Genomic DNA, 24,316 nt, shown 5'->3' with positions numbered 1-24,316 from the left:
CGAGGTTGGAACTTTCCAAAATCCGAGACTTTATCGTCCGTCTGGGCGGCGCGCCGGAACGGGCGAAGCGGCCGACGAAGGCACTCGGTCGCATCGGGCGAACACCCGGAGCGTGAAGTCTCGCCGAAGCGGGGTGTTGACAAGCGACGCGACGCGACGCGGCCTGCGAGTTGAATTTCCTCGAGTAAATTTCGAACGACCGCTCGCGCTCCTCCCTCCCGCTCGTCGGCGAGACAAAAACGATAAACATAAATCGCGTCTGACAACGAGACGCGCGCGCACCTGTCGCGCGGCCGCCGCGGCGATAATTGATGTTGTCGTTGCGCTTTTTATTCCGCGCAGCTCGCGGCTGCGAGCTGCGCTGGCCCACAATGCTCGCATTGTGCATTTCTCCCGCAGGTTCCGCGCGGCTAATTTTGCCAGCGTTCGCTGGAGGTGTGAACACGTGGACCCAAGCGAGAAATCGAAATTAGGGCCATCCTCGTGAAGCATAAGGCCCCGATGAGGCTGGAAATAGGATGCCTTAGAGAGGGATGATTCATTATTATTACAGGCCCCAAGATGGATCTTTTAGGGATACCTTGGATTTTACGAAATAAGGCTTTGATAAGGAAAACTGATGAGGGCCTTAGGAGGATCTTTCAAAGATGCTTTAGATGTACAAAATCAAGTTTTGTTATAGAAAATTAATAAGATCTGAAACGTGTAATAAAATTGTTATAGTTTAGTATTGTTTCAGTAGATACGCTCTGTCTGGTTCTTTTAAAGATTCTTTTAATTAGACCGCAATTAAAAACATTTTATTAGTTTTATTAGTTACCATATTCATTAGTCTCTTCCAAGGATTTTTCTAATATTGCTTTCATTTTGAAATGCAGTTGAAACTTTAACAAAAACAGTAGCAGGATTTTTATACGTAAAGAATGGTATATTTTATTGTAAAGTATGCTGTATTTTTAAAATAAAAAACTCTTGTATACTAACAAGGTTATAAAGCAGGAGTTTCCAACCGGAGGTGCTCGCACCCCCTGGGGGTGCGAGGAAAAGTGATTGTAATTAATAATGATTAAGATGAATTTTGGAATAATCCGGCATTTTTACCATCAAATTAAGAAAAAAATACTATTAAAATTATATATTTCTTACGTATCTGTACCGTATATATTCATTACATATCACTATGCGAAGCTTAATATCGTGGATAATAATTTTATAATATCAAAATGATAGTTTTCTATAAAATAATACTGTGTAATGATAAATTATTAAAAATTAACTTCTCACTTTAAAAGCCTAATAACTAATTTTTGCCACAAGACATGAATAATTTCTTTTGCAGGGGGTTCATTAATAAATTTTTAGGGATGCGAAATACAGAAAAGGTTGGGAAACCCTGTTATAAAGAAATAAAGAAATCACAGACTAAATTTCTTGGCGTGAAAAGGACGAATATTTTTACTCAAGCAATAATAAAAATATTTCTTCATAAGATCCTATTAATATTGCCTTATAAGGCCCTATTGCTATTGCCTTATAAGGTCCTCATAATATTGCCTTATTGCCTTAAGGACCATTTGTTACATATCTTATAGGGCCCTTGTCTTTCTATCCCTACTAGGGCCCGATTGATGTTAGGAAGAAATAAACAGACTCTTACCAGAGCCTTATTAATTTTTTCACTCGGGGACGAACACTCTCTCTCGTCTCTCTCGCGCTGACCCATGGCATAATCGCGTAGCATGCTCTCTCGCCACAATGATCGCACATCGATTGCTTCTCCGATTAGTCCACCCACCGTGTGTACGCCTGAATCTGTCCGCGATGACGCAAATCCGGTCGGAGAGAAATAGAGAGAGCGCGCGAGAGAAGGCGGGAGGGAGAGAACGACGTGGTGTGCGTCGCCAGTGCGTGGTCTTATCGGATGATGAAGCGGGGGCGCCGCGACGAGGGAAGATGCGTTCCGCTTTAAAGGGCGACGAGGTTCGCTCGTTGCCGACCTCGGCGATTGACGAGGTCTGCGAGGCTCGCGGCCAAAGGAGAGATCGAATCGCGAATAGAGAGATCATGAGCCGCCGTCGTCATCGTCATCGCCGCGACACAAGATTCGCGAGAAGGCGTTTCCCGCCCTTCTTTTCAGCCGTCGTCTTCAACGCGGTCTCGATGACTCGCTCCCTCGGTCCGGGACTTTGCCTCGCGACGAAGCCTTGGCTGGCCGCTCTTGGTCGCTTGCGGACCTCTTTCTCATTTTCTTTTGGCGACACGCGGCGACGAGGTCGCGTCACGCCGTGGACGAGCGTTCTGCTTGTCAAACGCGACGCGTTCATTAAGGCGCCCGTGGCTGTCGCCTCGATTCGAGGCACGTCCGACGACGACGACGACGACGATCGGCAGTGCGCTCGATGAGGAGGACGTGTTTCTCTTTTATTTTTTTCTCTCAAGACCGCGCCGATCGACCACAAGTGGCTGTTGCATGCGTGCGTGTGTATGTGTGTGTCTCAACGTGCGGGAATAACTCGACGAAGTATGAATCAAGGCGTGCGAAGATAATGATGAAAAAGGCGTCGTAATAAAGCGCGTTTTTCTGCCGCCGGCCTTTTTTCTCGTCTCGCAATTACACGCGAGCCGTGTGTGTCCCCGCGGCGCGGCGTCTCGATAATTCTCGCGATCGTTTGAATCATGATCTCTCTCTCTCTCTCTCTCTCGGAGGAAGGTCAACGATAACACGATCAACAAACAAGTGATACAAGACAGCCAGAAGTGGAAGACGTAGCGAGCGGACGAGGTCAACTTTTCCCGTTATTTTTGCGCCCGCCGAAGTCGCGCGCGCGCGCGGCCGACGCTCGGGAAACGCTCTTCGGGCGCGCACGGGCGAATTTATAGAAGCTGCCTGTCGAGGAGGATGATACTCGTCGTTCGCGAGCTTTTCACCGAGGCGGACACCCGGCCAGGACAAACGGACGCGAGTGGCATGAAAAGAGCAGCCGACGCAGCCCCGACGTCGACGCCGTTTTCAATGCCGCCGGGAAAGAGTTGGAAGCCGCCGTGCCGGCTCGCTCGCGTCGGTCGTCGAGCTCTCGCGGCTCGCGTCTCGCGTCTCGCGTTTCTTACGTAAGAACCCTGCAGAGCGAAATTATATAAGCCCGCGTTGTACGCGCGCGGGCTATCTCGTATTGAATGGTATTAGCGCGGTGCCGCGCGCGAGATACGAAGAAAACGGCCGAACGGTGCGCGACGATTGGCGTAAAGCGAGAACAATTTTGTCCGCGTGGCACCGAGGCGGAAGGGGAAGACTTCGCGCACTGTCCGAGTCCTTCTGCGAGTGTTCTTCCGAGTGACAGATGAATACGCCGCGCGTCGCAGTGCGCGAAATTTATCGGAAGCAGGAAGACATCGAGAGGTGCGCGCGCGCACGCGCGCCTCGACGAGCTGCCGATTTCGGCCGATCGCGCGAAACCGCCTCCTCCTCGTCTCGAGGCCGTCGCGAATGAAGCTGGGTCCATCTCGACGCAAATAGAATCCCATAAATAGGGCCCAGGGGCCGTGCGAGAGTAAAGCGACCGGTTATCCGCGCCTCGCCTCGCGGCAATTCATTGTGTCACTTGAATGCGGCCCGAGGGGCCGCATATTTCGACCTGGTCGCATCGCGACGTCTATTGACTTTCGACCGCACGTGTGGGTGAAGCTCAACGTCTCCGCAACGGCAGCTAAGAGAATCGACCGACCGGGCCGGGCCGGGCCGGGCTCGTCGTCCAGCCGAGGAGAACACTATCGGCGCGACTTTCACTCTCCAGGAAGCCACCGGAGAGTCGGTCGTCGGCCGTCGCACGGCGCTTATTGTGCGCTGCGTGCCTGCGTTTTCAGGCTGCGAATTGAGAACCGCCGAAATCACTCGTGCTGACGACGACTCGCGACGTTGATCCGCGGCGATCCCCGAGAGAGGCGAAGGGCAGTAGCAGTAGGAAAGCCCCGGTTTTCGAGCGAGGCAGTCGCGCGCACGGGAGGGTGCGTGAGGAACCTTGATGACGGAAGGGGCGTCGTCGCGCGACGTGCAGCGGAACTTCGCCGGAAAGGTACATTTCCTGCGAGTGAGCGAAGCGGCCTACGTAACAGCAGTCGATCGGAGGCACCGGAACTCGGCGCTATCGACGTCGGAACTGCGCGCCTTCACCGCGTGCGGCCGCCGCCGCCGCTGCCGCCGCCGCCGCCGGTGAAGGCGGAAACGGCGCACATCGCGGTCAAGCCGAGCTGGATAACAGACTGCGAATCAAAGATGAGAACTGCGCGCGCGAGAGCGTTGGCGGTGTGAACCGGTTTGCGATCGGCTAACGGCTGATTACACTTTAGGCGAGGTCGCCGCCTAAGCGTGTGTCTGGAAGGGACTCGCGAAGAGGGGTCGTCCTCTCTTTACGCGCTCTTTACGCCCGCTCGCGGCTCTCTTCTCGCGCGCGGACATGTCAATGAATCGCGAGCCGCGATCGGCCGTCGAGTTATCCGCTCCGGGTGCACCGCTGAAATGAGGGACTCTCGCGACTCCGAGAGGGTGAGCAAACGACTTGGTTGACACACACACACACACACACACATACATACTCTCTCTCTCTCTCTCTTTCTCTTTCTCTATCTCTCTCGTCGATCACGCGTCGACCTTGCGCTCCCTCATCCCGAGCGACTGCGAGCATACCTCCTCTTCAATCACGCTCCGCGCCACCCTCATCCTCTGGCCTTGTCCTCGTCCTCGCTGCTGTCTGCCGAGCGATAGGACACATTTCACGCACGCGATATCGAATGTCGATTCGCGACGACAACGCGATGGCGAGTGGAGCAGCGACGTGTCCGAAGACGCGCGTGTCCGTGTAATTATTGACCGAGAGCTCCGCACCGGTGGTTCGGTGACCCACTTAGCGTTGACAACGCCTATTCTCTTCTGACCTACATTGTGGTTGCCGTCGTCGTCATCGTCGCCGTCGTCGTCATCATCGTCATCGTCGTCGTCGTCGCTGCCGCATTCGGATCTGTTTTCCATACGGGAGCATCCGACCGACCGACTTCGCCGTCGTGGAACTCGCCGGAAAATCGCGGAAGCACCGGAAAGTGTCGCTCGTGCGACGAATCTCGATATAATTGGGTGCGTTCACGACACTTCAACGGTTGTGCAACTGTTGAGTGATTTCGTCCTGAACGCCACTGAGCGATGCGCTCACTCGCAACATGTTGAGTGAGCGGTCGCCATTTTTCTCATCATAAATATTCGTCGTTACCTTTACTGATCAGTCTCCGATCCAATATGGCACGCAGCTCATGAGTAAAGAAAATAATCAAAATTTAATAATTTTGAAATTTCCAAAAGTCGATAAGTTAACAAAAGTTAGAGCACTGTTATAGTAATATATTCTTGATAGTAAATCAAGTAAAAGAGTCCAATACTATTTTTTCTTTCGACGAATAGTTAGCGAGATATCGTAAGTTAAATGTTGAAAAAGTTAGTCCAAGTTTTCCTTAAATATTTCAAAAAATATTAGGCAAATAAAAAGATGTTTCAGACGAAGGTTGCCAAAATTAATTGGTAGAAGAAGAAGATATAATAAAAAATTGGGCCTTCTATTTAAAAAAATTAAGTTGACCTTCAACTGATCTTGAAAATGCCCTCCAAATAAAAACTGACAATGCCATTCTCTTTCCTCTTTGAAATCATGGAACACGTGTTTTAGCCTTTTTTAATATCTTTCATAGTTTTCGAGATTTTTTTACTTGCTACGTTTGAAATATAGCATCCTGCATAGCGGAGAATGTCAAGGATGGTGTAGAATACATTGTAACAGACACATATGAATTATATTTATAAAAATACTTAATAATTACAAGGCACATAAGCATGTAGACGGGCTGTAATATTCAGTAAGTTTATCTCACATTTTTCTCGCGCAACAAAAGCGAGCGAAACTGATCGGGCTTGCGTTCAGTGTACATTTCTACTGCTCACTCATCGGATGCTCAACTGTTGAGCTTTGTCAACGCACCCATTGGATCCCTTTATCGTCGCGTCGCTCTTGTCCCGCTTGTTCGGGGACGACGCGCACGGTCGAAGACGTCGAATGGACGAATCCACCTCCGTCGGACGTGTTCGCTGAACGTTTAACCGTGTTAAATGTCTTCACTTCTTTTCCTCCTTTTCTCTCAACTCGCGACTCAAGGCTTAATTGATCGTTTATTAGCCGTGACTCGTTTAATTACACGGGCGAGAAGCAATCTCCGGAACACGCGATAGCCGCGCGCCGGTACACGCGCGTGAAACGTGTCGGAGCGGATTAGATAACGCGGAAAACCGCGAAATACGGCGACCGGTCTCGCGCTCGCGGCGACGGGGGGACGGGCGAGGAGGAGGAGGGAGGGGAAGGGGCACGTCTGTTATCGTCGACTCTCGCGCTGCTAACTCTGTGGTCCAGCCTTTAGTTTCACTTTACTCCTTTTCTCCCCCCCCCCCCCGTGCGTTTTCAAATGGATATCGCGCTACGTGCGGAGCGAGAATATTCGTCTCGATTTCACGCGACATAGCAGTTTCCCTTCGCGCTTCCGCGTGATGCCTCGATTCCGCTCCTCCTGCTCTCTTTCTTTTCTCGCCGAAGCGCCCCGAAGCGCGCGCGCGGCGAGAAATCCGCCTCGAACGGCCGGAATTCCGCTCGTCTCGATCTTAGGTGCGCATTACCGTCAACTCGAGCACGGCTACTTCCTGGCGGCTCGCCAAACTTTATTCAACCCACCGCGAAAGAGCGAGAACGCGCTCTCCTCTCGCCGACATCTCCAGCTCCGCCTCCGCTCTTCGGGGTCGGCTTGGAATAATTCTTGGCGGACGTCCACAGCTCTCCGTCTGCCGCTTTTTCGCGTTGCACCGCGTTTTCTGGTCGCCGGTCCATCCAGACGGTACAAGTCCTGAGGAGGGGGGGGGAAGGAAGGAGCTCGATCGATGTCTCCGCAAATACTCTCTCGTTTCGCGAGAGTACGGAATCCTATTTCGGTAATTAGACAGAGAGAGAGAGAGAGAGAGAGAGAGAGAGAGAGAGAGAGAGAGAGAGAGAGAGAGAGAGAGAGAGAGAGAAAGAAAGGGGGAAGCGGTGATAAATATATATATAATAGTCTTCGATATTGAACGACTGCGGAGGGGGTAGGGGAGGGAAGGGGGGCGGCGATGTTTGCGAACTTGGAGGCAAACTGATGAGATGCGCGTGTGCGTGCGTCTGTGTGTATTTTCACGACTTCTTCACTTGTTGTTCGCGCGTACGCTTATCGGCATCGACTTTAGATGGTAGATAACGAGATAACGAGATCAGAGTCGAGGAGTGGTTTGCACGTCACCGAGTAGAAAGCGCAAATAAGCGGCGAGGGAAGTAGCGAAATAATAATTGGAAATTTTTCTCGAGAGAGAGTCGTCAATCAATCGTAATATCGCACGTCGCAGGTAGGGCACTTGTCTCCCCCGCCGCCTGCACCTGGACCGGCTACTGGGTCCAGCGGTGTCTCGGGCCAGACGTCGTCCTCCAGGTACGTCCAGAAGGAGAACACTCCGCCCCGCGGTCCTCGGACTCTCTTGCTGAGGCACGGTGAGAATGGTTACGGATTCACGCTGCGGCACTTCATCGTCTATCCGCCCGAGTCCTGCTGCGTGAGTATCCTGGATAGACGAGCGCGGCGTGAGCACTCTGAAGTGCTTGAAGAAAATCCCGATCCAACACCATGAGCACCATGTCATGACTGTTACAGATGCTGCCAGGGCACGAACGGACGAAGATCGATGAGCCTATGGACACGATCTTCGTGAAGCAAGTCCGAGCAAATTCACCGGCGGCCGAGGCGGGTTTGCGCACTGGTGATCGCGTTGTGTCCGTCGACGGAACGCCCACCCGTGGCGAGCAATACGCCAGCGTGGTGCAACGTATTCAGCAAGCTGGACCGTGGCTGCGGCTTCTCGTAGTCTCCAAGGAGGACGATATCTTACAGAGGGTACGAGATCGCGTTTGGCGACTTGCTTTTATCACGACGCTTGCTCCCGGGAATTTTGTCTCGTTTGTTGCCATTTGCGAAGTCAATGCGATTCTAATAGAAAGGAGCAGCTCATTTAAAAGTGTAACGTGAATTTGTAGTACTTTGGCGAGACGGCGCACAATCCGGAAACGAATCAACGTCCGCGGCTGCGTTCTCCGGAGAGATTGTCCCAGAAGCAACGCAGATCGATCAGCATGATCCCAGGCCCGTCACAGAGAACGCGGCAGTCCTGGGTCTGTTCTCTGCCGTCGTCCGATAGTCCGGCGTCTGATCCGTCATCGTCGTCTTCGTCGTCATCGCATCCGAATCACGAGGAGGCGAGCCGTAGGAGCCAACAACAGCAACAGCAGCAGCAGCAGCAAGCGTTCGCCGACAACAACAGCCGAATGGCGCCGTCGATGTCGACGGACTCGCCGTATCGTCGCGCTCAGCAGATTCAGCAGCCGCTTACGGAGGCGCAGATCGCTGGCGCGCTCTACGACCCGTCGGATGACATGGTTCCACCGGCAGCCAGGAATCTGCAGTCTCTGCACGAGACAACTGATGTCACGTCGGGCTCGCAGATGTACGGCCGCTCGTCCCAGGATTCGAGATACGATCTGTACGACAGGACTCGCCCCGAATCGGTGTACTCGAGACCGAGTAACGAGCAGATCTACGATCGGATCAATGACCCGATTTACGAGCGCGTGCGTGTCAACGAAACGTGCTTCGCCAATGACCAGCATCATCACCATCAGCTGCAATCGCTTCATCATTACCAGCCTTCGTCTCTGCTGCGTTACCCGGTGTCGCACGCGGAGCCGCAGGTGCCGATCTACCGGCCGACGAAGAGGATGGTGGCGCGTCGCGCCAGCGAAGGCAGCGGCTGCAGCAATGTCAGCGGCATGAAACACGATTCCGAGACTGCCAGCTACGGCAGCTTCGACGCGTTGAGGTCGAGCGAGCCTGGCTCCAGCCGGCTGAGCATCGAGTCGAGACGAGACTCATCGCCCGTCAGCAAGGACAGCGTGTCGCCGTACGACTCGAACTCGACTCTCACCGGCAACGAGTGTTCCGACGATTCCGTCATTATGAGCCGTCTGCGCAAGAGTTTCGAGCAGAAGGCGGAATTCCTGCGACGACCGAGTCACCCTATCGGCTGGTTCGTCTCAGGAAACGACGCAACCTCCGAGCCGACGTCGTTGCCGCGATCTCAAGCGAGCAACGGTCTCAATCAAGCTGTGATCCAGAGAGAGTTCTACGCGAGACCGCAGAAACTGCAGAGACCGATCTGGCCGCCCGGCAACGAGCAACAGCGACAGCAATCTCCCACAAGAAGACAATCCTCCATGGATGGTAGGAGCATACCCAAGTCCACCGTGAACCTGGCAGGGGGCAAGCCGTCGAATCAGAGCGTGCAGAGGATAAAGGACGTGGACTCTGACTCCGAGTACACCAAGTCGCAAGGTGATCGAGGCGATCAGCAACAGCTCGTCGGCGACGATCAGCCCGTCGCCGGGGATCACTGTTACTCGCTTCTCTACGACGACGAGCTCGCGAAGGAGACTTACCTCGCAAATGCTCACGGCGGCGGCTCCGGTAAAGCGGCTCCGGAGCAACAGCAACAATATCGCGCAATGAGCAAGGCCAATTTCATTAACACCCTGTCGAGGATACACGAGAACGTCACGAGCACGGTCGGCGCGATCGCAAATCAGGATATGAGAAACGGCACCTCATCATTGCCGTCTTCACCGGGACCAGACAAGAAGCCCGGAGAGACGAAGTTTCCGGTGCCGCCGCAGGGTCTGCAGATCGTTTCCAGACGAGCCAAGCAGTTCGAGTCCGGTCGTCTGTTGAGCGACGAGGACGAGCCTGCTAGCGATCGGACGAATCTTTACAAGAGCGAACTGTCCAGATTGTCGAATACGAGGAACGTACCAAACGTAGCTGTGCGGAAAAGGGAGTTTGAGTCCAAGGCTGAGAGTCAAGAATCCAGAAGACTGCCGTCGAGGGAGACCAAGTCTCTCGACACTGGTATGTTTGCGGCCGCGAGGCCGCGGTGCAGACATAATCTTTATCACTCGCCGCGTCGAATTATACCCTTTCTTACGTGTTAAGCGAGTAGTGACGCTTGGCGACTTAAGCGAGAGAATCGAACGCATAGTTTTTGTGTATTTCGCAAATTATATATCTAACGTAGCATTCGCAGTACGACGATTCTCAGTAATGCTCAGTAAACAAGTGCAGTCATCATTTAGGTGCAGTATCGAAAGGCAACAGAATAATTCCTATAGGCAGCAAACATATCCATTGTGAGCCGCCGGCTGACTATAAAGAGAGTAAAGGTAGATAAAACATCAAAGAGCTGTGTCCCATTGTCTGTGCAGTGTCGTCTTGTCCAGCTACGTCCTGTGTATCTTGGCGATTAATTTGCCTTTTGTGTGAATGCGCGACGTATCGTTGACAGAATGCAGATATTTCATAAGGGTACTTCATTCTCGAGAAGATGACATAATAATAATAATAATGACGTTTAGCGCGCACTTATCACACCTCACTCTATCACGCTTCTTATTCGTTGTCGGCTTCTCTAACTGAGTTTGTAACGGCGCGCGGGAGAAGGAGAGGCAAATCGCGAGGAAGAGATCGGTCACACACGATAATTCATCGCAAACCATCCAGAAGAGATACGCGATTTCACTCCCGAACTTGCTTTCGAGCGAGAATAACCAGATGAAGCCTATGGGACCGGAATTTGCACCGACGGCATTATGACAAAGGGGACGTTTTAACTGCCCCTCCCCTCACACATACGCTACACACGTACGCTCTCACGGCGCTTTTTGTCGACGAGCTTTTTTATGCTACACACCGGTAACCCCAAGTGACAATTACATCTCCGATATTTTGCTCTTCTGTTTAGGCGGCTATTACAACCACAGCACGCTGTGTGCGCCGTGTCGCACTTCCGTTGATCATTAACAAAGCGATGAATGTTAAGCGATATTTAGTCCGCTGAATAAAATAACGATAACGATAATAATACACGTCGTAATCTCCAGCAGAGATGCCCATCATGGAGACGGAGTCGGTGCGTTTGAGGGCGCGCAGCAACAGCGTCGAATCCTGGGAGGCTACGAACGGTCCGGCGCGAGGAAGCGCCAGGCACACGTGGCAGACCGCCGAGGAAGATTTCGCGGAGAGACGGAGCAGCACCGAGGACAACAGTAAGCCGCGAAAGCAGGACAATTACCTGACGGGACATTCGGCGAAGATGCAAGTCGGTTAGTTCTCTCTCTCTCTCTCTCTCTCTCTCTCTCTCTCTCTCTCTCTCTCTCTCTCTCTCTCTCTCTCTCTCTCTCTCTCTCTCTCTCTCTCTCTCTCTCTCTCTCTCTCTCTCTCTCTCTCTCTCTCTCTCTCTCTCTCTCTCTCTCTCTCTTAATTTTTTTTTCTACTACGATACTACCTCCACGCTGCTTCCTCCTCGTGCGACGTTATCACGTCTCGCAGATATGCGGTTTACCGACGCGTCACTCACACGTATCTAACGTATCTAATGTATCTTTATGTATCTGCGTTACATAAAGGTCGAGCATGAAGCGTTAATAATCGTCCCATTGATTTCTCTTTCAGCACCGGTTAATGGTTCCTCGCCCAACGGCTCGACCAAGAACGGCGTCGTGCTCAGGCGACAGAAGAATGCACAGATCAGTGAGTAAACGAGAAGACGGGGTATTTTTAACGTTACATGTAATTACAACGCAAGTGTTGAACGGTGTACAGCGGAGAAGCACGTTCCATCGAAATTATTGAGAGAGAGAGAGAGAGAGAGAGTACCGCTCTGCTTCTCGGAGGCTCCTCGACGGAATGACGCTTTCTGTATGCGCGCGACTATAGCGCGCGGAATTACAATTGACGTAATTGTTTGAATAGGTGACGAGGATCGAGCTACCAGGCGGGTTTCGTATCTGAAGGCGACATGGAGCGAACGAATGCACGTCGACAGCGATCTCGAGCTCAGCGACACCGAACCAGTCCACATGCACAGGAGGTAAATAATCCCGAGTGATATGTCAGTGCGAGTCTGATGCCACGGTGACGTTGTGCGAATTCCGAGCTACTAGCCTGCTGGGGCTGCGGCTTGATCGTTCTTTATTGGACTCTTCCAAAAAGAGCAGCCGTTGTCTTCTCCTCTTGGAGATCGTCCCGGCTCTCCCGTGTCTCTTCATCTTCGTGTCGTTGCTCGTGCAAGACGAAACGATATGGTTTCGTTCCCTCTCTCATCCCTCCCCCTCTCCCCCCTATCGAAAGGTGTGCGATTTCGCCTACGCGTTGTTGAATGTTGAGTAAGTATAGTTGGCAGCTGCAGCCGTTCATGTCCATGTTTCCAGTGCGCATAGACGATGGCGACCACCGTTATTTCCGAGCGACATAACGCCTCTGCGACGCATCTTCGAGGACATGACACAGGCCGCGTCCTTGCATCGAAACTTTCATCATCGGTGAGAGCGGAATCCTCTTGAGAAGCACGGGAAAAGCTGCATTGTCTGCGTACATTTCCTCTCTATAGTCTTTCTCCGCGTTTCTCTCCTCCCCGGCTGATGTATATTTTGCTCTCCTCTTTTCTCTCTCTCTCTCTCTCTCTCTCTCTCTCTCTTTCTCTCTCTCTCTCTCTTTCCCCTTGTCTCTCTTTCCCCTTGTCTCTCTTTCTTTCTCGATCCACTTTTCGTTTCTGTGTTGAAGTTTGCGCTGTCTTCTTGTCTAGCTTTAGCCAGCCGGTCGTAGGACACAAACGGAATCGCGGCGTAACGGCGTACAAGCATGAGAGTTTCGCGCAATTTCGCGTATCATCTCTCCTCTCTCCAACGTATCTCAGCGTCGTTAAAAATAATATCACGACGTAGAGTGTCTCTCGCGTAGAAGAAAAGGAAAAGAGGATACGATCGTGCGGAAAAACGAGCCAGTGGAGCGATAATTCCCGCGACGGAGATACGGACGGAATACATATGCGTGTGTCGCGAACCCGCAACCCGTTGTAGTATGCGTTAATTGTTGATGAGTGGCATTAGATAAGATATCCTTGTTTATTATTCCTACTGTGATAAGGGACTCGTGTCCGCGTGATGTCGGAGACACATTCCTGCTCTAATACTTGTGTATTAAAACCACATTGTGATCGTACGTGTTTCCATGCCATGTCCTGAACTACTTGGCAATGTAGATCTATTAGTGTCTTCTCGGACGTTGGTTTATTGGCTGATTGTTACTAACGGAATGACACTAATAAACCGGAGATCGATGTGACGTCGATGTTGTGTCGGTGTCGTTTTCGATTTAGGGAAAAGACGAGGGCTCGCACGAATAGTAGTCCATGATCGGTCAGCGATCGTCGGAGTCGATGCCACGACAAACGTTCTTTCCGTCGTCTCTGAACTTGCGAATGATGTTGCTGTCGTAGCTGGGTAGATACTCTCCGAAAGGTTCCCACGCGTTTGTCAGCGGCACGTTTGACAAGTGCTTTTTTCTTCTTTTCCAGTAATAGCATCGCTGTTGCGCACGATACGTCCAACAGTTGCGATGGAACTGCGAAGGACGTTGAACCGGTGGAACAGGAGGGATCCCTTCATGTTAAATTCACAGTGCTCGATGGCAAGGTGAGATTGCAAAAACCTAACATTTCAGTCATCCGTCGTGTACTTTTTATGTTAGTATCTTTTTATACCAATCATTATATATATACATATGTTAAGTTATCCAACTTTTAATTGATTTAACGACATCTACAGCGATCTACCGATCGTTCCTGGAAGCAGGTCTGGGGTGTCCTCCGTGGTCCTATAATATATTTCTACAAGGATCGTCACAGTCAGGTGAGCCGTCTTTCAAACGATAATATCTCGCGACAAATCGTACCGCTTATATTATATGTGTCAGCGAGCGTTCGCCAAACAAAGCGCGACAATTGACTCGACTTGCATTTTCCGGATGCAGAGTCCTTCGTTGAGCACCGAGAACGAGGCGAATGCCGGACAAACTGTCGACGTCAGGTGTTCCGTGGTCGACGTCGCCGAGGATTATACGAAGCGGAAACACGTGCTGCGAATAGCAAATCCCACGGCGGAAGTGCTTCTACAAACGGAGGATGCGGCGTCCATGGCACTCTGGTTAAGGTCACTTCATTCTCAGGCCGCCGCAGAAAGATCATCGGTGAGTATTAATTATAGAACATCGTTTTGTGCGCTGCAAAACCGTCACCCGAGGTAGAAGACTCCACGGTACTGACATTCCACGTTTCTGTGCATCAGGACGTCGCATCCTGCACGTCGAAGCAGCAAGCCGTTCCGCAAACTCCGACGGGTCCGACAACTTCCAGTAACGCCGCCGTTTCCCCCGGCAACAACCAAAGATTGAGTCCCCTGCCGAGCCACAAGGGCATCAAGAAGTTAACGTCCTTCAGAAATCGGTCGCCAACCGGTCAGTCGCCGGTGAACAAGACGCGCAAGCCGAGCCAAACGGTGGAGCCTTTACCGTCGCCCAAGTCGAAGACTTGGAAGGGAAGGATGGCGAAGCAGTTCAGGAGGATGCATGGTCAGACTGGTGCACCTTCGTCGCCCACGGCGCAATTACCACCTGAAGGAGCCACCTTTAAAGTGCCGCTCGAGCTTTGCCCGCGTGCTCCAGATTCCGATGTGCCAATGATCGTCGAGATATGCACGAGGATCGTCGAAGCGAGAGGTCTCGAGGTCGTGGGGATCTATCGGGTGCCCGGAAACACTGCAGCGATCTCCCAACTTACGGACAGCGTTAACAGCGGATTCAACAACGTGAACTTTCAGGTACTGTGTCCGACGTAGTAGCTGGTCCTGGCGACACACGCTATTCCCTTGGGTTACACGCTCGCGTTACGCAAACTGTGTCTGTTCAGGATCCACGATGGAGCGACGTCAACGTGATCTCGTCGTTGCTGAAGTCGTTTTTCCGCCAACTCCCCGACTCCTTATTCACAGCTGAACTGTATCCCATGTTTATCGACGCCGATAAGATAGAAGATCCGCAGAGAAGGATGACCACGATACGAAAGCTGCTGAGAGACCTCCCGGAGCATCACTTTGAGACGTTGAAGCACCTGATGCTGCATCTGAAGAAGATAGTGGAGCACAGTGAAACCAACAAGATGGAGGCCAAGAATTTGGCGATCGTTTTCGGGCCGACACTGGTGCGAGCGAGTGGCTCAAGAGACAATATGGTTACCATGGTTAACGACATGTCCCATCAGTGTAAAATAGTGGAGAATCTGCTGAATAACGTAAGTTCTCTCAACACTGACTCCATGTGCGTCGCGCATTTTATCTCTTCTCGTCTAATTGATGCTTTAAATGGACCGATGCGTGTTTTTGTTTCTAACAGGTTGATTGGTTCTTCTCGGAGGACGATTTGGACGACTTGAGCAGATTGAGCGTGAATTTGAGCCTGCCAGCCGATAGCTGCGAGGTCGAACCCACATCCAACACTAACCATAGTCTTTTGTTAAATAACATTCAGAAAATTGAAGGTACTTTAGATTAATCAGTTGCTCTTTCTTCGTGTACGCGCTTCTCGTTTCTTGTTTACTATACACTCATCACAAACGCGAGCCTTGTTTTTTTTTGCGTTCATTGTCGGTATCATTAGCGCTTTTAAGATATAACTGTTCGAGCTCGCTGTACATTTCATTTGTCGCTGGATTGCCGTCGTTCGCTTCGATAGCAATGTATTTATTTTGCTCGCCTTCTTTCATTTTGATAAAACAGGCATGCGCGACATGGCATCGGCTAGGGACATTGTATCTTCAATCATATCCGCAGCTAACAAAAAGATACAAAGAAGACGAAAAACACAGGACGAAATCGACAACGGTGAACACGACAGCGATAAGGTTAGTGTCAATTGTGATTCAGTCGCGTCTGCATTTCAATGCATTAACAACAATCTCTGTTGACACAGGCGAAAGCGAAGCAGGAGACGGAAAATTCGCCGACGATTCGGCAGAGCATGGCCCTGAACGAGCGGCAGTGCTCCGTCAGTGAAATCGTGCTGATGCACGAGAGCAAGAATCAATCGAATCACAATATGGACCGTCCCGACCGATCCCTGTCGGCCGACGCTACGACGAATGGCGGCTCGTCGAACGGAGCGTCGCCGAATCGCTCCAAGTACGCGACTCATTCGTCGTCCGTGGACTCGCCGAGATTGTCGAGCGAGACCGGCCTGAGCTCGGCGGAGACGAGCTCCACCGTGTCCAGCGCGTCTAACCAGACCAAGCAGGAGAATGACGAGATTGCTATCCGAACGTACGCCGGCTTAAGCGCGACCACGCAGGAGAGGATACGGAGGTTCGAGCAGGAGACGCGAGCGATGTTACAGCGGGATCAACATCGCCAGAAACGCGAGGCCGAGAAGAGGGAGGAGGAGAGACGAAGGATCGAGATGGAGTGGCAATTGGCGAAACGCGAGATGGAAAATGACGACCTGCTCGACAGCATAGTCGACACCACGGTGTCACCGAATCTCCTGTCGGAACGTCTGTCCGGTTTGAACGAGAGGCTCGCCGACAAGTCGCTGATGGACCTGTCCGAGCGACCCGTTCGAGACTCCAGGTCGCGGTCGACCACGAGGTCACCGTTGTCCTTAGCCATGCAACAGCAACCTACGATACACCAGAAGACGCAGGCCACCAATCAGCTGAGCAACGTGCTGGGCGAGAAGATGAACAACGGTGTTATTAAGAAATTCAAAACTGATAAAGATGTAAGTCGATTTGCGTCGTTATTAACCCGTCGTTTGATAATGTGTCTGATACAAACGTCGACTTTATATTCGCTCACGTTCTTGTTGACGTTGCAGCCGTCGATGGAGTCGATTTGCCTGCCGCCGGTTCGATATGGAAGTTTAGATTCGTTGCACGAAGTACACAATTTCTCGCAGTCCTCTCCGTCACCGTCGCAACAGCAGCGAGGTGTCCCAGGCGACGTCTCGGATGATGGTTAGTATCACATAACTTTCTTCCTTCTCTCTCTCTCTCTCTCCCTCTCTCTCTCTCTCTCTCTCTCTCACTCTCACTCTCACCCTCACCTGTGATACCACGTGATATCGCTATCCCGAGTTTTTTTTCTTCTTTCGTATGCACTCGGTTTTAGATACCGAAGCGATTCTTTTGCGTTGTCGACGTATATCTGAGAGTCTAGTATATATTCATGTCCGTCGATTTATATATATATATATATATATATATATATATATATATATATATATATGCGTTGATATATGCGATAAATATACGTAAGAGTGTGATTTGTGGAACCATGTACACGTGAGCACGATTCCTTTGTATTCGCTATTCGGCAGGGATGTGTCGGTGAATCTGAAACTCGACTGACGCGTAGAAATTTAGATACGTCAAACCACGCTGTGACAATTGGAGCTGAGAGGATTAAGATTCGTGTATATTGTACATACAGAGTGTCCCAAAAGTTCCGGGACGTCCAAATATCTCGAAAATAAAACATCTTAAAGAAAAATATGTCATGCAAACGTCAGTTATAGAATTTCAAGTGGTGCATTACATAGCGATATTAATATGACCTTGAACAATGTCGTCAGGGTCATGTGAGGATCACTTTGAAATTTTGTAATGGAAACGCCAATTTTTTATCATATCATCTCTTTTTACCAATTAATTTGAACGACTTTTGTCAGAAACATATTTTTATTTGTCCAATATTTTTTGAGATATTTAAGGAACTTGAATTTAATTTTTGAATTTAATTTTTCAATACTTTGCTTGCGACATCTCGGTAACTATTTGTCGGGAGAAAAAGTGATACTAGATCTTTTTACTCCGTTTAGTCTCAAGAATATACTGTTACAATAGCGCCCTACTTTATGTTAACTTGATGACCTTTGAAAATGTCATCGAGTTAACAAAAGTTAACCGAGTTACCCAAGTTAAAAGTTACCGAGATATCTCCAAGTTTTCTTTGAATATCTAAAAAAATATTAGGCAAACAGAAAAATGTTTCAGAGTTGTTGAAATTAATTGATAGACGATAATATAATAAAAAATCTGTTTAAAAATTTCAAAGTGAACCTTACATAACCTCGACAACATTATTCAAAGTCATATTAATATTGCTACGTAACGCATCGCCTGAAATTTTACAAATTTCACTTTTGCATGAAACATTTTTCTCTAAAATGCTTCATTTCCGAGATATTTGGCCGTTCCGAGGCTTTTGGGTCCATTCTGCATATATATTACTATACAGGTAGATTTATACACAGAATATTTGAAAGATGGATTATACGCAGTTGTATCGCTATTTTCCCAACATCTTGTTGGCTGTTAAAGACGTTAAGTAAGAGTAAATACGTGTCACGTCTGCCGGTACAGTAATGTATTGATTGTACGTGAAACGCGCGCGAGTATACTCTACATCTTGCTTGTCCTCTTTCCGTTTTTCACGAGATATGTATCTACGTATATACAATCTTATTTCTCTCTCTCTCTCTCTCTCTCTCTCTCTCTCTCTCTCTCTCTCTCTCTCTCTCTCTCTCTCTCTCTCCAAAGTCCAAGTCGAGTAAAATTATACCGCCATTTACATATTTACTCTCTATTCACTCCCTTTTATATATCTCTTTTCTCTGTGTAATATCGCTTCTGACGATCGGTGAGTGTAGCAGGATCTTGTTTTCTGCAGTGGACACAGAAGATACTCACTATTAACAAAAAGCTTTCTAGGTACATTCCTCCTCTCTTATTTGCTTCAAGCGATCTCTTTGGATTATATATTATATATCATGTATCATAAAGTGTATGTCACAAAGTTACATAACTGTTCCGGGACTCTTCCGATTTTTAACGCTGTGCTCCGCCCGTTATCATACCTGCCAGCGAACACGTTTCGAGAACGTAGCAACTTCTGTTTCGCATACTCCTTAGTATAGACACACTTAGGATGCACACAATGCTTTTTGCGTACACGCGCGCGCCCACAGCCAACACCCGTGCATACATAGACACATACGCGTGCGCGCGCAAACACACACAGAGCGAACAGAATTTAATTCTAGAAAGCTCCAAAAATCTCGCGATCACAAGCGCAAGGAGGATCGGCCACGACGACGAGTCCGCGACGAGCGAAGCAGCAGAGACTTTCATCTTCAACGTCTGCGACTCGTCGTCCATCGGCCGATCCTCCGGAGTTTCACACGTTGTTGTAATGTGCATGGCACTCTTTTGGCTTGCGGCATTCAGATAAGCGGATGACCTCGCACGACTGGCTTCTGCGATCTTCAGCAGTTTGCTCTTTCATCAAGTATGCGTGCGTGAGTGTTTGTGCGTGTGCGTGTGTGCGCAACGAGTTTTATCGGACACACAAGTTCTCGTCACGTGCATGTTTCCCGAAGGTTTGTCACGCGCGTACGATTCATCGGTTATTGCTTGCCGCGCGCGCGCACAAAGATCGATTTTATTCTTAGAGGATTAAAATCACGCGTTCACACGTATACTGCGCTACAGATTACTCTACAGCAATTTTCTAACGACGAGCTTCGCAGCGTTCTTTCATGCGTGGCCATTGTTTGACACTTCGATAGAGCATCCGTTCTCTTAGTGAGATATAACTTAGTTTTCTCTCTCTCTCTCTCTCTCTCTCTCTCTCTCTCTCTCTCTCTCTCTCTCTCTCCCCCTCTCCTTCTCTCTGTCAGTTTTTTGGTTTTATAACGCGTGTGCATCTCCGAATCGTTTACTGCTCGCCTGCCTGCCTATTCTCTCGTTGAAGATTGCCTCTGCCGATTACTGTGTTCTTAATTATAAACTAATTGTCTGCCCGCCTCAGTCTACGACTTTGCGATCAGACACACCCAAAGAGTCGAGTCTCAAGATTCATACTTTCGAGGATCCTGAGGACCGAGAGCCTGAGGATCTGTCTGAGCCGGCAGATCGCGGCTAAGAAACGGCGCCAGCTCTAGATTTCAATTCTCCCTGCTCGATCCGCTTTCTCTCTTTCCGTTTCTCTTCTTTCCGTCTCCTCGCGTTGCGTTCTCGAAGGAAGTCACGCGATGCGCTCCTCTTTCGTGTGTACTTTTCCGTTGATTGGCTGATTGATCGATGCTAATGAGCTCGAGAGAGTCGCATCTTCGATCTCAGGAACGTCGTCCACGTACCGCGTTATCACGCGAGGAGAAAGAGAGAGAGAGAGAGAGAGAGAGAGAGAGAATGGGAGACGTACGGTGGGTTCGGAGGTTCGCAAAGGAGGAAGACGAGAGGAAGAGCCGAGAGTTGCTCTGCCGCCGGCTGCAGCCGAAACCGAGTCATCACATGAGGCGAGTGAACGACGTATTGAACATTGAACGTGTAGGCACACAGCGAGCCCGGGTTTTTGGTGGTACATATCGTCCCACCTGTACGGTACCGCAGGTCCCGGTAGCACCGCCCCGAAAACACCGGTCCAGTCGCCAATATCAATGCCAGTGCCAGTCGCAGTCCCAATGCCAATGTCCATACCCGTGTCAATGTCAGCAACAACAACCAGCACCGCCGCCGCCGCAGCAGCAGCAGCAGCAGCAACAACAACAACAACGACAACAACAACAACAACATCATCATCATCAGCATCAACAATCGTCGTCGAGTCTTCTCGGCAATCGCTGGTTGCTGTCGCGTCTCCACCAGCTGCCGTCTCATCATCATCGGCGGCAGGAGACGCACGAGCAGCATCATCATCGTCGTCCTCAACAGCAAACAACAACAACAACAACGAACCCGCCGGCGAGCCGGGCCTCTCAAAGCTGCTGCCAGGCTCAGGCCCTGCCGTTGGGCCCGCCGCCAAGACTTTAAACCGGTTCCTCCGAGGTAAATCCCAGGTCGCGCTGGCAGACCAGAGCCTGAAACCGCCACTGAGCATCCAACGTGTCCAACGAGCTGATAGCTGGCTCACCCGAATGGCTTTCACACGTTTTCAGTTCACACGCGTTACACGTTCATACACAGACTCTCATACACACGCCCACACTAAGCACGCGTCCATATATTTTGTACTTTCTTTCGACTAACCGTCTGTAGTCGTACCGTGTCGTCTTCTTGTCTGTCTCGTGTCGCCTCACGACGTCGCTGTTTTTCTCCCCCCGCTGCTGTTTGCTAGCGAGCGCGCATCCCAAGCGATAATCGTTTAACCACTTCAATCGCCACAGACGCCGTTAATAATGATAATAATAATAATAATAATAATATTGATAATAACAACAGCAACAATCATGTTCACGCGCACATCGCCGAAGTGATTGCGAGCGAACACGTTTTGTTCGACAAAACGGCTTCCTCCGCGCGCAGATAACACTGGAAGTTGCATTCTTTTCTTTGCTCGAGTGCGCAGCAACACCTTCAGCCCTCACACCCCCCCCCTCCTCGCCGCCCCGGTCCCTCACTGGCAGAGACGAGTGACGATACTTGCGACGCCGTTTCTTCATTTGTGTAACTCCTTTGTAATATCGTCTATTTTCTTTTGAATTATGCTTAAGAATACGGACGTATCTTTAGTTTCATCCTCGCAGCGCCGAAGAAAGGGCCGCTATTACGACGCCGATTATTATTCGGTCGACAGTTGTTGAAATGTATACAGCCGGCGGAGTATAACGATAATTTTAACAATGACAACAACGGCTATCGCCGGCGGTTATCATCGGCGTCGCATCGACGACGCTGCTGATAAGGGGGAGACGATAATTAGCGAATTAATTTTCCCTGTAATAAACTTGCGATAAAACTGCGATGATCGCGTTCGCGTAGCCGACGCGGCCGCCGAACAACTGTTTTGTTGACGCTGCTGCCGTGATTGTTTATATTGTTTGTGCGCTGCAGTTCTTTTCCTTTCTTTCCTCTTTCTCTCTCTCTCTCTCTCTCTCTCGCTCTCTCTCTCTCTCTCTCGCTCTCTCTCTCTCGCGGCGATTTCGTTTACGCGGGGATGCACCCGCGTGCGAGAGTTCTCACCAGCTGCGACAGACCGAGCGCATACACACACTCTCTGGCATTTATAATTCTCGCCTTGTTTTAACGACATGCGTGTTCACGGACATGTACTCGTCACCGCGCAGATGTCTGTACTCTTCACGCTAACGACAGTAACGATTTCAAGCCGATTCTCGGTGCTTTGAGTGTATCTGGCGTACATGAGTTTGTCGTGACAATCGCGCATTCACGCGACTAATTGCGCGCCAACCCTCCTCTTGCAGGTAGCGATCTTTTGACCAGCCTCACGACCACGTTCGACCGCAAGTGGAGGTCTCTCGTGAATCAGTCGTCGAACCAGGCGCAACCACCGCTGGAAGCCGCGGCTTGCAACAAGGACGGCGCGGAGCAGCAGGAGCAGAAGGCGAGCGCGTCCCTGAAATTCAAATATCCGTCTGCGGAAGCTTATCGCGATCCCAGTCTTCACAAGTCGATCGACAAGAGCCACCTCTCTCGCTCGAAGGACGTGAGTATTTATTGTACGGCGGATTGTACGAAGAAAGAGAAGGAAGAAGGGGTTGCAGGAAGGGAAGTTACTAACGCTATCGTTTTTATCTCGATGCGAGCAGGACGCTCCCGAGAAGGACACCGACTCGACGGTGACCGACACGCACCCCTCGGAAGCGGTGACGCCGAACAACGATCGTAGCGCGGGCGACAAGCAGCAGAGATCGGAGACGAAGACCGCGTCCGGTCACGGCACGGACAAGACGACAGAGAAGACCGCGGCGAACGCGAGCGAAAAGGACGAGGATCAGAAGACGGCGGACATTGGAGACTGCGCGTGTACGGGTTCCCCGAAACGTTACGAGTTGCCGAATGCGACGAATCTTCAAGAGGGCAAGCCGACGTCGGCCAACGCGTGCCCGGAGGAGACGGACGTTGACACGAAACTGGAGGACGGCAAGGGTCATCATTACGAGTCTGGCGATTCCAGTTACTCCAACAAGCTGAAAAAATTTGAGAGCCTGACGAACTTCGAGGCGAGATCGCGCCTGAAGCGCTCGGAGTCGCTGAATAAGCGGTCCGAGAGCACCGCGTCGAGACTGAAGAGATCGGAGAGTCTGAACAAACACTCGAGCGAGAGACTGTCGTCGCCGACGAACGGTAAGCTCAAGCGGTCCGAGAGTCTGAACAAACACTCCGACGGCCGGTCGGAGTCGCCGGGCAGCAAGCTCAAGCGCTCGGAGTCTCTGACGAAAACGGAGAAGACCGAGTGCAACATCAGCAAGAGGCGGCAGTCGGTGCGCAAGGAGAGCGCCACCAAACTGAAGCGCAAGAACGGCATGCCGGAGCGTTCGATCAAGCGCAGGCACACAGTGGGAGGCACCAAGGACTTTGACAAAGTGCACTGGCTGGACAATAAGCTGCAATCCGAGGCCGAGAGGATCATCAGGAGCGACTACAGGCCGAAGAAGAGTCAGCTGCGGACCAGTTCGCCCGACCTCAGCACCAACCGCGTCGGCATGACTACTGACGCGAGCTTCCTCATCGAAGTAAGCTTTCGCGGGCCCAGCAACGTCGTCTTCAATGTGACCAACACACGACCGCAGTCCTTGCCGGACGCGAGTCTCGCGTCCAAGGTGTTCAAAGTACCTCTCGAGAGTCACGTGTGAAACGATGCTCGTGGATTATCCGAGAGGCTTCCTCTGTTGCTCCTACGAATGGTACACCCGCAGTGCTATCATATCGCTGCCGTCATTTTTTGATATCACGCGTGCAAACCGAGCCACACATATCATGTATTTACATATGTATATCTCATACTCTATATACTCGACGCAGAAAAGTCAAATGCAGAAATGCCGAGACCACACATCTGTTCGCCAATTGTCATCAGCCGCAAACGTGCCAAAGAGCCCATCATCGATCAACACGAGTAATCGTTATCGCTCAAACGCCGACTACTCGCCACGACTGCTATACAATGAATTTCGAGTGAGGACATCGAGGATAAATATCTATCGGTCTCACGCGATACAATATCTTGACCATCGAGTCACTCCTAGAGATTGATCTACAATCGTAGAGATTAATCTACAGTCGCGGGAGCGTAAGAGACGAGATTGTTGCGACGAAAATTACGGTAAAACGGCGTCAAAGGCTCTTTCTCTCTTCCTCTTGCCCACTCTCTGTTTCTGGAGAGAGAAAGAGAGAGAGAGAGAGAGAGAGAGAGAGAGAGAGAGAGAGAGAGAGAGAGAGAGAGAGAGAGAGAGAGAGAGCAGTGACAAACGATTCTTTACATCATGA

At 50.6% G+C, this 24,316-nt stretch overlaps 1 protein-coding gene across 7 annotated transcripts in view; it reads left to right on the top strand.

Annotated features, from left to right (window-relative positions):
- Positions 1 to 24,034, top strand: part of RhoGAP19D (Rho GTPase activating protein at 19D) — a 28,154-nt gene extending 4,120 nt beyond the window's left edge. The window contains exons 3-23 of one of the 7 annotated variants that reach the window (XM_025301109.1): positions 7,454 to 7,657; positions 7,756 to 7,995; positions 8,136 to 10,056; positions 10,281 to 10,367; positions 11,085 to 11,306; positions 11,656 to 11,733; positions 11,956 to 12,073; positions 12,414 to 12,524; positions 13,559 to 13,676; positions 13,809 to 13,892; positions 14,014 to 14,229; positions 14,328 to 14,858; positions 14,948 to 15,328; positions 15,430 to 15,574; positions 15,813 to 15,937; positions 16,006 to 16,809; positions 16,906 to 17,044; positions 18,739 to 18,799; positions 20,421 to 20,914; positions 22,291 to 22,532; positions 22,636 to 24,034. In XM_025301109.1, coding sequence (XP_025156894.1) covers positions 7,454 to 7,657; positions 7,756 to 7,995; positions 8,136 to 10,056; positions 10,281 to 10,367; positions 11,085 to 11,306; positions 11,656 to 11,733; positions 11,956 to 12,073; positions 12,414 to 12,524; positions 13,559 to 13,676; positions 13,809 to 13,892; positions 14,014 to 14,229; positions 14,328 to 14,858; positions 14,948 to 15,328; positions 15,430 to 15,574; positions 15,813 to 15,937; positions 16,006 to 16,809; positions 16,906 to 17,044; positions 18,739 to 18,799; positions 20,421 to 20,914; positions 22,291 to 22,532; positions 22,636 to 23,682 — 7,368 coding nt within the window. In that variant the 3' untranslated portion in view covers positions 23,683 to 24,034. Of the gene's footprint in view, positions 1 to 7,453; positions 7,658 to 7,755; positions 7,996 to 8,135; positions 10,057 to 10,280; positions 10,368 to 11,084; positions 11,307 to 11,655; positions 11,734 to 11,955; positions 12,074 to 12,413; positions 12,525 to 13,558; positions 13,677 to 13,808; positions 13,893 to 14,013; positions 14,230 to 14,327; positions 14,859 to 14,947; positions 15,329 to 15,429; positions 15,575 to 15,812; positions 15,938 to 16,005; positions 16,810 to 16,905; positions 17,045 to 18,738; positions 18,800 to 20,420; positions 20,915 to 22,290; positions 22,533 to 22,635 lie in introns of those variants that run through there. The other 6 variants (XM_025301111.1, XM_025301110.1, XM_025301112.1 and 3 more) reach the window with 6 other exon arrangements.
- The last annotated feature ends 282 nt before the right edge of the window (positions 24,035 to 24,316 follow it).

This window comes from Harpegnathos saltator, unplaced genomic scaffold (assembly GCF_003227715.2).
Source record: "Harpegnathos saltator strain DR-91 unplaced genomic scaffold, Hsal_v8.6 scaffold402, whole genome shotgun sequence".
Lineage (NCBI taxonomy): Eukaryota > Metazoa > Arthropoda > Insecta > Hymenoptera > Formicidae > Harpegnathos > Harpegnathos saltator.
This window is presented reverse-complemented; position numbering and strand designations above follow the sequence as displayed.